The sequence below is a fragment of the Crocodylus siamensis genome, chromosome 14 (assembly GCF_052110815.1).
Source record: "Crocodylus siamensis isolate JL-2025a chromosome 14, ASM5211081v1, whole genome shotgun sequence".
In the NCBI taxonomy this organism is placed as follows: domain Eukaryota; kingdom Metazoa; phylum Chordata; order Crocodylia; family Crocodylidae; genus Crocodylus; species Crocodylus siamensis.
In genome coordinates, this window is record NC_143408.1 from 21,590,961 (window position 1) to 21,605,533 (window position 14,573).

The window sequence follows — 14,573 nt, forward strand, 5'->3', positions numbered from 1 at the left end:
GTACAGCGGGTCAATGCCGGCGCGCGGACACACGTGCCCCCGCCGCTCGCGCGCCCCGGGGGGGGCGGAGTGACGGGCGTGCGCTCGGCCAATCAGCAGCAGCGCCCGGCCGGCCCAAGCCGGCAGCCAATAAGAGCCCGCGGCAGGGCCCGCCCCCACAACGGGAGGAGCCGGTTGCGGGGCGTGTTGGCAACGGGCCGCCAATGCGGGCGCCAGGGGGCGGGCAGGCCAGAGGCCCTGGCGACGGGCGGCGGGCCGGGCCGGGCCGGGCTGGAGGCGGCCGGGGCCATGTGGGGCTGCGGCGGGCGGCGGCGGCGCCGGCTGGGCGCGGGGCTGCTGCTGCTGCTGCTGGCCGGGCTGCTGCTGCGCAGGTGAGCGGGGGCGGCGGCGGGTCGCGGCCCAGCTCCGCGAGCCCCCGCGGGGCCGGCCTTGCGCGGGCAGGGGCTGCGCCGCCCGCTCCCCAGCGCCCCCCACGTGGGAGCGCCAGGTGTGGAGACACCTGCCCGCTGCCTGTCGACGGCCCCCGTGGGCCGCGCGCGCGAGAGGCTCCGCCGCGATGTCACGCGCCGCGCGTGGCGCCCGCGTCTGCCCCCGGACGTCGCAGCGGAGGAGGCCGGCGGGACGGACAGGTCGCTGGGCTCATGCGTCCACCCGCCTCCCGCAAATCCCCCGGCCCTCTCGGAGCCTGCCCGGGGCTCGCGGTGTCTCGGGCCAGGCCCTCGCCGTTCCCGTGGCGTCCGCCTGCTCTCCGTCCAGCTCCGTTGGCGCCAAGGGGGGCGTAACGGTCACCCCTGATTTCTTGGGCGGCCTTCGTTCTCGCCTCGGCGTGTCGGGGCGTCTCTGGCAGGAAAGGGATCTTCCGCGCGCGCGGGCGTCGCGTGTGGCCGTGAGACCTGCGCTGCGGCCCCGGCGAGGGAAAGTGGCGGAAGTCCCTCTGCTTCCACCGAGCGCAGGAGGCGCCGGAGGTCCTCCTCGGTGTAGGGAGCGGAGCTTGGAGTCCCTGAGTGTCGTTAATCCACAAGTAGATATTTCAGATGGGAGCGTTTTATGCTGCAAGTCCTGATACGGGTTTAGGAATATATCTGGTTTTCAAAGCTGACGAGCACCTGCGACTTCCCTTTGCCTCGTGAGCAGGCTCGCTCCATAGCCGGTCTTGGATTTTTGCCATGATGTATTCTGAACAAGATTATAGACTAATACCTGAGGAAAGCACGGAGATCCCTGCCTTCTGGAGCAGCGTGTGTCTGAGTCCATCACGTCCAGGGTGTGCTGTGACTCCCTGGGCTCAAGTCACTTGACAGTAGCTAGCTGCACGATGCAGCGGCTAGTAACGATCGGGGAGATCCTAGAGAAGGAGATGGCACCCGCCTCAGTGGGGCGGGATCTTTGCCGCAACAAGTAATGGCGAACAGTGGGTTGAAGCTACAGTCGTTCCCTTTCCCTCTCCTGGGAGAAGGGAGAGGGCCCTGCTGCAAAACTCAACCATATGCATCTAGTCAAGTGGGCAATAAAGCTGAACTGCAGGGCACATCCCTCAGTTTCTCCTTCTGTGCAGCCATCCTAAGATGGTAGCCTCAATACTTGTTTTTCCTCCTCCTTTTTTTCCTTCTTCCCACTGCTCCCCTACCCTGGGTAAAAATATCAGATCTTGACTTCCCTGACTTTGCCAGGCAGCAGGGAATGCAGTTTCACAGGACATTGAACCATGAGTCCCTACGCCCTCACGTGGGGCGAAGAGAGCCATTAAGCCAGACTTCCGGTGGGTGGGTTGGATAGCTGCGTTTTGATGAGTTAATATTTAACTACTCCCACTGCCATCTTCCCAGCTTCCCCAGCATATTGTCCACCTTATCTCCGAGTACAGGAAAGGCCCACATTTCTCATACCAGTTTTCCAGGGCGTGGCTCTATGAACACATTACCACATAGTAAAAGGGGGTTGGGAGTTCCTCCATCGGGACTGCCACATGCCCACTGTGCTGCAGTAACATGAGATAGCTTGCTTTCATTATGGACAAGCTAAGATGCCTCACCCTGACCTTGGAGTGCGAGTGCACTGCAGAGGAGCTAACGCTCTGATCGCTCGCACCTTAGCTTTACTGAATCTGCTGCTCCAATAGTCACAAGTGACTTCTTGGCTAAAGGGGATGGGAGGGAACAGCTGGAGCCTGGCTGAGGGTGTGTTTTGGCAGCGTGGAGAGGAAGTGCTGAAAGGAAAGTGGAGCAGGAAGGGGAAGCTTTCTGGGAGAAGCCAGAGCTTTCGTCGCAATATAAGAAAGCCAGGAATACCTTGAAGCCAGGCTGCTCTCATCAAGAACCAAAGCAAAGCCCTGGCTGGTTAAGAGCCATGGAGTGGCAGCTCCAGAAATAAGAGGATGAGGCATTGCTGACTTGGATGCATAGAAGCAAGTAGAACGCCTGCCCGATCGTGGAGAGGAGCAGATTTCCTCAGGCGCTGTCTCCAATTTGTCTGTCCCAGCAAGGCTTTGCACTTTCTCTTGTGACGGGTGATTTAGGGCACAGGGTGTTTCTACCCTGCTTTTGGTGTGGGAATGTACTGTTGGAGGGCAGCTCCGTGTCATTTGCAGTGCTCAGCAGGAGCTTAGGTGGTGCAGCATGCCCAGTGCCATGGGAATGTGCAGATGGGCAAAAGGATTTCAAGTTGTGCCGCCACATATCAGTGGGCACCCTTGAAAAGAGGTAGTTTGCCATGTTAGCCTGAAATCAGGCAGAAGGTGGAGATTTGCACTGTATAGACTAAATCGGAGTTGTATAAAGTGAACTTTTGTAAGTAGAGGGCTTACTTCATCAGAACAAGCCCGCTGTTGATGAAAGCTTATGCTATACATCTCAGATTTAGTTAGTCTATAAGGTGCAAATCTACCCTGTCTTCTGCTCTTGAAAAGGCAGGTGCAAGTCCAAGGACAGTCAGGGCTCGCGAAACCCTGTCTGGGGCAATCAGGTCACTAGTCTTGTGGCTGAACCCAGAACACCAATGCATGGCAATTATTTCAGTCTGGCACGGTCAGCTGGTGGGGTAGACACGCAGAAGGCTGAATAGGAGTTTTGATCCTCTTAGTAATTGCCATTTTCCTACTGTAACTCTTTAGCAAGCAGGTGACATAGTAGTGGCTTATTTCTCTCTTGGACTCTGACCCTGTTCACTGCATGTGCAGATCTGTCTCTCATCCTGTTTCCCTGCACGTGGGCTGTCTTTTAAGCTGGCAGTATCGTAACCTTTGTGCTCCTCTTACTTCTAAGTAACGATGTTCTTGCTTGATAAAAGTGTAGGTCTCTGGATAACTGAGTGGTTTTGAACTGTGATTGCTCCCTGCTCTCTTGACCAACTTTATTACTGGGTTATTTTTTTTTTAATGAGCTGACAGTGATTCTACTTGAAAGTTCATTGACTGAAGACAGTGGCGTCTAATCTAGTCTTTCTTTCCCAGGTATTACCCCTGCCTGCTGCCTGTTGTTTCAGAGGCCTGTGAGAATACTGTGCAACACAGGTACTCTCTGAACTTGTCGGCCAGCCCTTGCAACACGTTGGAAGTCTTAGATTTAGCTCCCTTGTAGTGGCCTCACCTTGTGTTCCCAGAGACCTAGTCGCTCCAGCCTGCCTCCGTGCCGTCCCTTCAAAGCCACATGTTGTACAACATCCCCTTTACCTTCTGCCAGCATCTTGTAGTTGAAGACTCGACTGAGAGCTGTAGAACTGTAGTGCAGGAAGCTGTCGGAGACGTAGCTGCTACCCCCTTTGAATGTAGCATTTCTTTTGGGTGTGTGGGCCGTTTTTGCTGGCTTCAGAATGGAATTTATTTCTTGTATCTGCCTGTGATGTTGTTTCATGGGAACAAGCCACTATTGTCCATTGGGGGGGGACACGCTCAAAGTTAGAGGACATGGGTGGGTGGAAGAAGGCAGCAGGGCTGCTGCTGGAAGGGGAAGGAGTTCAAAGGCTTTGTAGGGACCTTGGCCAACTACCCACATGAATTTTGTAGTTAGCAGTTTCATTTTCCCTCTTCAGTGACTGAGGGTGAAGAAGTTTCTTCTGGATCAGTGGGTAAGAGACATGTACGGACTCACTTTAGGGCTACTGGACTGAGATCTCATCCACTGGAGAGCCACGTAGGAGACTGCCCAAAGGGAAATCAGATCTCCGTGCGACTGTCTGAGCAGATCATTCCAAGTGCTTGTGAATGTGATTCTCTGTCTTCACATTTGGTGGCTCCTGCTGATATACAGGGGGATTAGAACAAGGAACAACTTTATTGTTCAAGTCCCTCCCTTGGGCCATGTATTGAGATTAAAGCTCCTCCTAGATGCAAGTGCAGAAAGATGAGGGAAAATTCTCCTGATTTTTGACCTGTCCAAGGCAGAAGAAAGTGGCATCAGCTCATCTACCATCTCAGATAAACAGTTGCAGCTTTTAGATACTCAGATAAACAGTTGCAGCTTTTTGGTGTGTAGATATCCACCTGTGCGTAGATGTGGATAGTCATTAAGCTGACCATGTCTGGGGTGGGGAAAAACAGCTCTCAGAGTCCAGTTCTCCATGAATCTATCCTTGCAAAATCATCATTTGAAGAAGAAAGGTGTCCTGTTTTCATGCTGTACCAACTAGATTTTGTGTCATTTTGCCAAGTGGAAGCCATCTGTAATGGTTAAATGTTAACTTCAGTAGTATTTCTGCACTAAGGAAATGCCAGGGAAGAAATATTGGCTAGTGGCAGATTTATAACTAGTAGGAAGCAATGAAAGGGAGGACTTTTGGCATGAAGAGAGCTTGGAGGACTGTAAGTGGGAGATATCCAAGCACTAGCTTGGTGTTAGGAGCAGGAGCGAGAGCTCTGGAGGTGTAGGGGAAGAGCTCATGCTCAGATGGCTCCACGCATCTCCAAATCTACTATTTAACTGCATTTAGGTGGTGGCTTGTTGTGTGGCTAGCCCCCCTACACACAGTGCTGCTGAAATGCAGTCACTGCTAGGTAGAAATCTCAAAATCAACCCTCGTGGAACAAGGTACTTCACCATGCGAGAAAGGAACATGGTACTTCACCATGTGAGAGGGGGCTGTTTGCCCGGGGCATCAGGGAAAATCCCTATTCCTGTGCTTGTGAATGTTCATAAGGTTCAGGTAGGTTTAATCATCTGAAACTTTATGCTGTGAATGACATGGTGCATTACTGGTCTTGGCAGGATGAAAGGCTGAATCCGTCGCACCAGCTAGGCTGAAATGAGCAGTGTTTGCAGATTACCCCTGGCAGAGCCCTGAGGTCCACGTGCTGAGATGTTCTCTCCCATTCCAGGTTTAACTGGAGCAAGCTGATCCCCCCACGGCTGTGGGGCCGGAACCTGGGCCTCCAAGCGGAGACCTCAGAGTTCCTCCTGGAGGGCATGCCCTTCCGCATATTTGGGGGCTCTGTGCACTATTTCCGAGTCCCCAAGGAATACTGGCAAGACCGCCTCGCCAAGCTGAAGGCATGCGGCTTGAACACCCTCACCACGTAAGTGCCAGCCTCACCTGCTGGGTCCTGTCGCGTAGCTAAGAAGCTGCTCCTGTTCCCAGGGAAGCGGGTGGGGATTTTGCCACTGATTCCAGTGAGCCCAGACATAGGACTGAGTTCCTGCCCCTGTCCTCACCTGCCCCTTCAGTCAGCAGGAGCATTGATTTCCTTCGTTTTCCACTCACTCGCCAGCCTTTAATTGACCTCTCTCTGTACTGATCTTTCTGAACTCAAGCCAAGATGGATAACTCATATGTTGCAGGCTGGCAGAGAGGCATTTAGCTGGAAATGCATCTAGCCATAGGATGTGAAAAGGGAGGGCATGAAGTATAAAGCGGAGTGGGGCAGCTGAGTGTTTATGCAGTGCCAGCGCAGACTCTTTGCCCATAACTGTAGCTGTGCCTGTGTCTTTGTGGCTGGAAGAGGGAAGCTAAGACAGGCAGTTTTTTTCCCTGGCTACCCTGACTCGCCACTCTGATCCTTTGCATTTCAGGTATGTACCCTGGAACCTCCATGAGCCAGCCAGAGGGAAGTTTGACTTCAGTGGAAACCTGGATCTGGAGTACGTGGGTGAAAAAGATGTTTCTTTTCCTTTGAGATCTCTCACTGACCTGGTTTTGTGTGCAGGGGTTGGGTGAAATGTGAGAGAGGCAGCAAAGGGACTGAGGAGCAAATAACTTTGGGGTATGAATCTGCCTCTCTCTTGTCCCTGAGATTAACTCGTGTGGTTTTTTGTATGGCCTTTGTTAAAGCACTGGCCCTTATGTTCCCTGCCTTTGCTCCCTGAGAATGGAGACTGTCCAGCGTAGGAGTATTGATGGTTAGCTGAGTAATGCTCCTAAGCTGGTCCCCTATTCCCCTTTGCCAGATGCACCATGCACAGGTACGTGCTGCTTCATTCATAAAATAATAATTAATCCTGTCTGGACCTCTAGGGCTTTCCTAACCATGGCAGCTGATATTGGTCTGTGGGTGATTCTGCGTCCAGGACCATATATCTGCTCTGAATGGGACCTTGGTGGCCTGCCCAGGTAAGCATGCATGTTGTGGCAGATGGACTTGGACTCCGTTTTTGAACTGGTTGCTCAAAAATTCAGACCTTTGGAGAGAGACCATGAGAGTGTTCTGGACTGAAAAAAGCAGCAAACAGGAAAGGTGCCCCAGCTGTATAACCTGGTCTCCTGCAGGCTTAGAAATGATGCTTGCCAAAGCTTTAGCCTGTACCACCACTGTTGTCAGTCCTTCTGTGGTGGTACAAACAGACCTGATGGGAGACTTGCTGTGCACAGTCACTTTTGAAAGTGTCTAAGGGGGAGAGCGGGGAAGTGGTGTTACGAGGCCCGTGTTCTGTCACTGATTTATTGCCTGACCTTTGCTTCATCCCTGGGCCTTGATGTCCCCAGTTTTTACAGTCCAATAATAATATTTACAACTTGCTGTAAGGATTCACTTCACCCCAGGCCTATTTTAATAGTTCTATAGGGATACGTGTGACACAGGCACACCCACGTACTCCAGATACACTGAAGTCAAACTTCCCTCTGGCTGGCTTTCCCCAGCACATTATTCTAGCCCCTCCTAAAGCGTGCACAGCCCTGAGAGAGGAGTCCTGGAGAGTTATGTTCTGCACGTAAGTGCTGCAGGCACTTCCTGGTTACTGGGTCCCAGTGGAGCAGCTACCAGGCTACGGTCCCACTTGTTTATCCTTCCTCACCTCGCTCCCCAGAGCTTTAGCCATGAAGAGGGGTGTGGAAGGCTGGCTCAGGCCAAATATTGGCCCAGTCTCTCTAAGTCTTGCTTTTGCTGAAACTCATGCTCGCTCTCCTCAGACAAAAGGAGTTTGGAGTGTTTGGCCTATTTAATACAACTAGAACACTCTTAGTAGAAGAGGAGTTTGATTGAGGCCCCGGGACAATGGCCTGCAGGCACATGATCCTTTTTCCATTAATGTTCTGCCATGATGTGCAGGAGAATGCTCCGTTCCAGCCTAAGGGCAGCAGGAGGCACTGGTGCAAGTCTGATGCTGTGAGATGGCGAGGGTCTTTTACGGTCTCTCATGTCCCATCCCTGCACTGTCACTGGTGCTGCTTGTGATGCTGACTAGGACTAACGGTAGCTGGAGTGACTGTCATTGAGTGCTCTGAAGTCATTGCAGTCAAATATATGCAGTCATGCAGCCTCTTTCACCTGGTAAAGTGAGCAGGCGCATCCCACATCACAGATCAGGAGAATGAGACACAGAAAGGTTATGACTGGCCCATGGCTGCCTGTAGAATACAGGAGTCCTGACTCTCTTGGCTTATAAATTGAGCATGTTTTTCATTTGATAGCAAGGCCAAGAGAGAGAGTAGAACAGACTTCACGGTGAGTCATTCTCTTGTCTGCACCTGCAGTCTGGGCCTTTGTGGCACTACAGCTAATGTGAAGTGAGATGCTGATGTCTCTGCATCTGACTGCTCCATTTCCTCCTGCTGGAGCTTGGAGATAGACATGAATAGCTGCTGTGTGCAGGCTGGGTTAGACATAGGTCTGTAACAGGTGCTCTTCACTTCTGATTCTCTTGAGTGTAGTGCTGGTTACTTTGAGTTGCCTCCTATTCTCTCCTAGTTGGCTTCTGCAAGACCCCAACATGCAACTGAGGACAACCTACAAGGGCTTCACAGAGGCTGTGGATGCCTATTTTGACCACCTAATGGCCAGGGTGGTCCCTCATCAGGCAAGTAGGATACCTCCACCCTCTCTTTGCAGACAAGATCAGCCTGCGGCTGCATTGGAGCTGACCAGGGCAGCCTCGCAGCACCAGCAGACCTGGTCTCACTTGTGTGAGATACTGCAAAGCCTAGTGACCAGCTTCTCCCTTCTCTCCCTACAGTATAAGAAGGGGGGGCCCATCATTGCGCTGCAGGTGGAGAATGAATATGGCTCCTACGCCAAAGACCATCACTACCTAACCTACATTAAAATGGTAACTTTGGTGCTTTTGCTTTTCCCTGTGCTGGTACCCCCCCAATCTGCTCTCTGCCTTCCTGCTTCTCTGCTCCTCCTCCTCACTGTTCCACAAACCTCTGCTGAGACCAAAGCAGGATCAGTATCCTATCCAGCTAGATGCTGCAGCTGGGGAAGGAGGGGAGAGAAAGCTCTACTTTCTGTATTGATACGAAACTGTATTCTGAGAACTTCCAAAGGCAAGGTGGGGAATGGAAGGAGAGAGTATCCCCGGTATATCCAGCTGGCCTGGGGCATGGCTGTCCCCCAGCTGTTTATCTAGAACAGAAACAGCTAATTGGTGGTACTCAGATGTGGCAGATTGAATGCCTCCCTAGGAGGGAGGGTAATGTGAACCAGACAGACTCTGTAATCTGGAGCTTGGCACTGGGCAGGCAGGCTCATTTCCCTAATGCCTTCCTCATCCTTGTCAGAGAGAACAAGCAACCCAGCCCTCACTTGTGAGCTGAGCAGTAAGAGCTGGCAAGTGCCCAAAGAGGCCCTGTTCTCCCACTGGATCAGATATGATTTGTGCTGACTTGCTCACCTGGTGCTGACGTAGTACCCAGGCAGTTAACTGGAGCTGCCTTAAAGCTCAGAGGTTTGTTTTTCTTGAGGGCATAACATCTTTCTGCTGCCTGCAGGAAGAGTTATGGCCCAGCATTGTCTGTGTGGGGGACAAGGCCGCTGTCACGTGCTTTTGTTGCACCTGTCTAAGGCTAAGATGAAGACTGACATCTTGCACCCCTGTGGTTCCAAGCAAATGGCATGGTCTGTGGTCCCAAAGCCCTTTTTTCCCGGACAATACTGTTTCCAAGTCCAGACTTGTACCGTGAACTCGCTGCGTCTCCTGCTGTTCTGTCAGTGCAGTAGCAACTCCTTTAAACTGGGAGGTATCTCAGCCCTAGCTGAAGAGAGAACTGGGTTAGCTGAGGCTTAGCTTATTTGCTTCTCACCAGTAGCTTGAGGATTTCAACCAAAGAAGTCACATGGTGAGATTCCTGATCCTCTTAGAGTGTTTTTGTCTCCCAGGCTAACTCGGGGCTTCACCTGTTTGGAGGGTTGAACCTGAAATGTTTAGTCTAACAAGTGGCCAGAATAGAGGTCAGAGATGCCTTAAAAATCTGTCTGCTTCCTCACACCCTCATCCCATATCATACAGCACTCAAGTAAAAAGGTCTGTGTGAGAACTGCACCTCCCCAGTTTCGAGGTAGCATTGTTACAGCGTATTCTGGATCATCCCAGACAGTTTATGAGCCCTGGCACCTGTTTGCCTTACCACAGTGATGAAAGAATTGGTCATATTTTACTTGTGTATCAAAATATGTTACACAGTCCAGGCAAGCTCCAGGGCTGTTTCCTGGTGCTTTAGTGTTGTGTGCGATATGCTGAGTCTGCTTGGTCTGGTGCACAGAACAGAGAAACTGGGAAACCAGGATCTCTGAGTTCTGCTCCTGGATTTGCAATGGAGTATGGTTTAGTGTTTGTGCAGATGGACCCAGGGATAGGACTCCTAGCATCTGTTTCTGGCATAGCCTCTGCACTTAGAGGGTGATGGGCTGGTTACTGCACTTCCTTTTGTCCATCTGTGTGACTGCAACAGTTTTTAACATGTTGCACTTTTCTGGGAATAAAGGTAAATCAAGCAAATTACTGATGGCCCCATCCTCATCCCATTCTCCTAGGTACTTTTGCTTTTCCCTCTCCTTCTCTTGACCATAAAGCCTGTACTGCTAGCAACTGTCCTCTCCAAGGCACATGAGCACACATTTCAATAGCCCTGCCAGTGTGATTATCTGAGTACACACACCTGTGCCTGCCTTAAACTGTTTGTTTCTATTTCTGGTTTTACTGTTGAGCTCTGGATTTACTGAATGCATTTCAGTATATAACAACATGCTTATTTTTCTTGCATCCAAGTTTAAAAAACCCCCCAAAGTAGCCTCCTTTCATTAACACAGCGCTCTGAGAATACTTCAGTAATGTTCAGCTCTGAAATTTAGTCGCATGTTAACTGGATTTTGCCTTGGTGCAAAATGTGGTATTAAGGGATGAAAGTAATAGTGAATGCAGCATAGTAACGTATGGGCAGGAACACAAAGCAGCTGTAGCCAGACCAGCATACCCTTCAGTTGTGTGTCTTCATGTTTTCAAGTGTATCACTGCTCTACCATTGTCTTTCATTGTGATACATGTCCCATATGTAAATGTTTGTAAAGGTGCTTCACAGGTGCTAATTAATCCTCTCAGGTAATTCCTGTGTGGACCGCTGTACGTGTTTCACCATTTTACCAATCATCAAACTGATGTAGAGAGATGTTAAGAGCTGGATCCAAAGCCCATTAAAGTTAATGGGGTCACTGCAAGACTGGGCACTGGGACAAACCGTGCATGATTTGGCAATGGGCACAGCAGTAGTCTGGGAAAAAGTCTCCACACAGAGTGGATTGTTCAAGAAATCCCTTGGCAAAGTGGTCTCTGACCTTTCTGGGAGATGAATGAGAGCAGAGTCCATTAGCTGGCCATCCTGCTGACTTACCTTTTGTCCTCTGGGTTTTGCATAAAGAAGGTGAACCGTTCCTCCTCTTCTTCTGGAGACAGAAGCAGCAGGATTACCCAAGGTATTTGAAATCCCACAAAGGAAATGTCACCCTGGAATTCAGGAGGACAGTGCAGAGAGTCAGTCTAGTCAAATAAAGGGAATGAAAATAAAGGTAGTGTTCATAGAAGACATTTAAGAATTGGTGTCTACACTCACCGTTTGTGTCCAGTAGTAACATGTAACAGCACTGCAAAGGGGAAGTACCAGCTGCCACTGAAACGGGGATTTTGCCAATGACTTCAGCGGGATACCATTTAGCAGTTAGGTGAAATAATCTAGAAGCAGTAGAGGGAGAAATCAGTCCCCAATCCTTCCTCCTATCTTCCCCCACAGAAGATCACTAATAAACTTGAACTCCCCAGTGTCTGGGTGAAACATTAAAATTGGGTCCCATCACAGTAACTTTCCTTTTGATTTAGGCCATGATAAACCGAGGAATCGTGGAACTGTTAATGACATCTGACAACAAGGATGGGCTTTCCTCTGGCATTGTGGAAGGAGGTAGGTGGCATTTCTGTGCTTTATGGTGAGAAAGATGGAGATGTTTCTAGTGTGACTTTGGTGAGATTGCCCATCTGAGTGAGAAATACTCTCTGGGATCGTGGACATGTTGTACAGAGCTGGTTTTCTACCCCATCTGGCTTTGAGTTCTGATCCAGAGAAAACTGCCTGGAGATCATACAAAATAAGACCTCTCTTCTTAGATTTTTATGTAATGATACAGAGGACCAGGCCCTTCCCCAGTGCAGGTCAGCATGGCCTGTTCCAGGTTTCCTCTTTGTGCTGCAGCAGTTTGCAGCCTCGCCTACACGGGGTCACTCTCCCTTTGGTGGAGAGCTCATTTGGAAGGGGTGGGGGTGGAAATTCCCCCTTTGCCCCAGCTCCTTCTTGCAGAAATGTTTATGCCTTGGAGCTCTCTTATTTGGAGTTGCCTTTTCCAGCCGGCTGCATGATGAGAGCTCTTTGATACCAGTTTGCCTCTTAGATGTCATAACAATCTGCTCATTAGAGTCAACATGTCAAGTAATCAGATGTGTGGAATAACTAGAGCTCAAAGTGATGCAGCGGCAGTAAGGTGGCTGCGAAAACGCAAAAGAGAAGGTGACAGAAGCCACTGTCGGAATAGGTAGGGGGAGAGGAAAGGAGAGATTCCCGTCATGAGGCCAGAGAGAAAAATCAGGCAACGGTCTTGCAGGTTCCTTTGGTCACTGGTGACCTCTTCTGAGATACGTGTGGATTTCCTCTAATGCCAGTGATAGCCAGATTGGTTTCCTGCAGAGGACAATGTCACCATGAGGAACAGCAATTCAGGGTCTGTCCTAGCCCCTCGCTTTGCAGCTGGAGTGGGGTCTTGTATGCAGTGGAAGCAACTCGGGGTGTGAGGGAGATGTTTGGGTGCATGCATGTCCTCCGTGCCCGTGGACACAGCAGCCTCTCCCAGCAGCTGTCCAGGGATGGCACTGCAGCCAGAAGAGCCATTTGCAAAGCTTCATCATCCACCTGACTCAGCTAAGGGAGGAGGTGCAAGGACTGCATAGGTTTCTTAATCCCGAGGCCGGGCAAACTTAGGTGGCACCTCCTGGCCAGTCCCTTGTGGACTTGTGTCCTCCTCCCATAGAAACAACTGTCACAGTTCGGACTCATTGGCAACTGTTGTTGGCAGTCCTGACAGCTCACCTAATGACCGAGCTAGCCACAACCTCCAGACTTCAGATCCTTCCCCGCCAGCAGTGAGGCGTGCCGGTGGGGCCAGTGTGTGTGTGTATGTGGGGAGATTGCTGGACAGTGCCTGAGCTGGGGATGAGTCAAGGCTTTGGGCTTAATTTTTATTGTCATTTCTTGACTTGTACTGAGCCTAGGATTGGGCACCTCACCCACCGTGTTGTCACTTGCATCGTGTTCCCACGTCGTTTGGCTCTTCTGCCTTGCTCGCCTGCGCTGTGTTCTCAGGGTTTGCACACTAGTTAGAGAAGTTAGCTAAAATCAGGGGAGGGTGGTGAAATGGCAGCTCCTGCTCCTGTAAATATTCTGTTTGAAGCATTGTGCTTGACAGAACCAGGGCTGGAGCTGATGCCAACAGTTTCGCACATTTTTGAAGGATATTAAGATTCTGGTTTAAAAATTCACATGCGGCTGCTCCTAAAATTTCAAAGCTCTGCCACTGCAGCATCTGCACAATGACAGAAAGATGGGAGAAGGGAAGAAGCACTCCTGCAACACCCAAAGGGCTGTGGTGTTAATAGCGAGTTATAGGACAGCAGTGTGTAATGATCCAGAGACAGGTCCTTACCCAAGTCCTGAACCAGACAGCACTTTTGCCCAAGTGTCCACAGTGCATAGATCAGCTGCTGAGTTTTTTCCATTAGTGTCACAGATGAGGCTGGTCTGACTCTCTGGTGAGGCAGATTTTAATTGGGAGACTCAGCCTGCTCTTGCTCACCCGCCCCCACAGGCATGACAAGCTGTTAGCCACTGCCAGGGACAGAGAATCCTGAAGCTGAAGCCTAGGAGTTCAGTACAACACCCAGATTCAACTTTAATAATGCCTTCCTTTCTGTGGGACCTTTCACCTGAAGATCTCAAGGTGTTTAACAAATGCTAATGAAGTCTTGTAATATGAGGTGGGCTGCTGCCCTTGCATTTCTTGTATCTCTGGACATTTTAAGCTGGAGGCAGGACTTGGCTGGGAGCTTTCTAAGGGGCACCCAGGTGATGCAGAAAGTTCTCGTGGTGTTTCTGTAGATAGCAAAGCTCCTGCTGCATTTCTGCTAGCCTGATGCCTCGTTGTGATATATGGGGAGGGAGGGTTGTACTGGGTGAAAGGATTCATCATCTGCCTTAGCTAATGCATGGCTGTCTCTTTTCTCAACAGCTCTGGCCACTGTTAACTTCCAGAAACTTGAGCGGGACCTCCTGACCTACTTGGACACACTACAGGTAAGATGCCTAACACTTGTCTTACCTGTTCTTGTTATTACCGCCAGTGCCTCACCCTGTTTTCGTTATTATAGCTGTGGTATCCAAGCACTGTTACTTCTGCTTTTGTGACTCGTGTCCCAGGCTCGCTCGCGCTCCCTCTGAGCCAAATCTCATTGGAATCAGTGAAAAGCCTCCCATAGATTTTTAGCAAAGGTTGAAGGAGTGCTTAATAGTGCTGCACCCCAATCCCTACTTCTCACTGTGGGTAAGGAGCTTGGCTAGTGTTTGCAGTCTGGGTCTCCCTTCAGGAAATCAAGCAGTAGCAAATGTCCCACTAGAGCTGAAGCGTTCAATTTTTACAACCAAGGCCTTCATTTTGTAGAATGTACAGATGGGTTAAAAAGCTGCAAATCAGGATCTGGATGTTGAATGCCCTGAACTGGGGTCTTTGGATCTGTGGGTTCTGGTTTAGGGTTCCCTGCTCTGGGTAAAATGCTGGACAGTGCCTGAGCTGGGGATGAGTCCACGCTTTGGGCTTATTTTTTGCTCAAAGGATCATC

General features: G+C 50.6%; 1 protein-coding gene across 2 annotated transcripts in view; it reads left to right on the forward strand.

The window, feature by feature from the left end:
- The first annotated feature begins 180 nt into the window (after positions 1-180).
- GLB1L2 (galactosidase beta 1 like 2) overlaps positions 181-14,573 on the forward strand; it is a 32,226-nt gene continuing 17,833 nt past the window's right edge. The window contains exons 1-9 of one of the 2 annotated variants that reach the window (XM_090026818.1): positions 181-371; positions 3,449-3,508; positions 5,309-5,506; positions 6,000-6,068; positions 6,442-6,537; positions 8,114-8,222; positions 8,379-8,471; positions 11,514-11,595; positions 13,967-14,031. In XM_090026818.1, coding sequence (XP_089882944.1) covers positions 289-371; positions 3,449-3,508; positions 5,309-5,506; positions 6,000-6,068; positions 6,442-6,537; positions 8,114-8,222; positions 8,379-8,471; positions 11,514-11,595; positions 13,967-14,031 — 855 coding nt within the window. In that variant the 5' untranslated portion in view covers positions 181-288. The remainder of the gene's footprint in view (positions 372-3,448; positions 3,509-5,308; positions 5,507-5,999; positions 6,069-6,441; positions 6,538-8,113; positions 8,223-8,378; positions 8,472-11,513; positions 11,596-13,966; positions 14,032-14,573) is intronic. The other variant, XM_090026820.1, reaches the window with a different exon arrangement.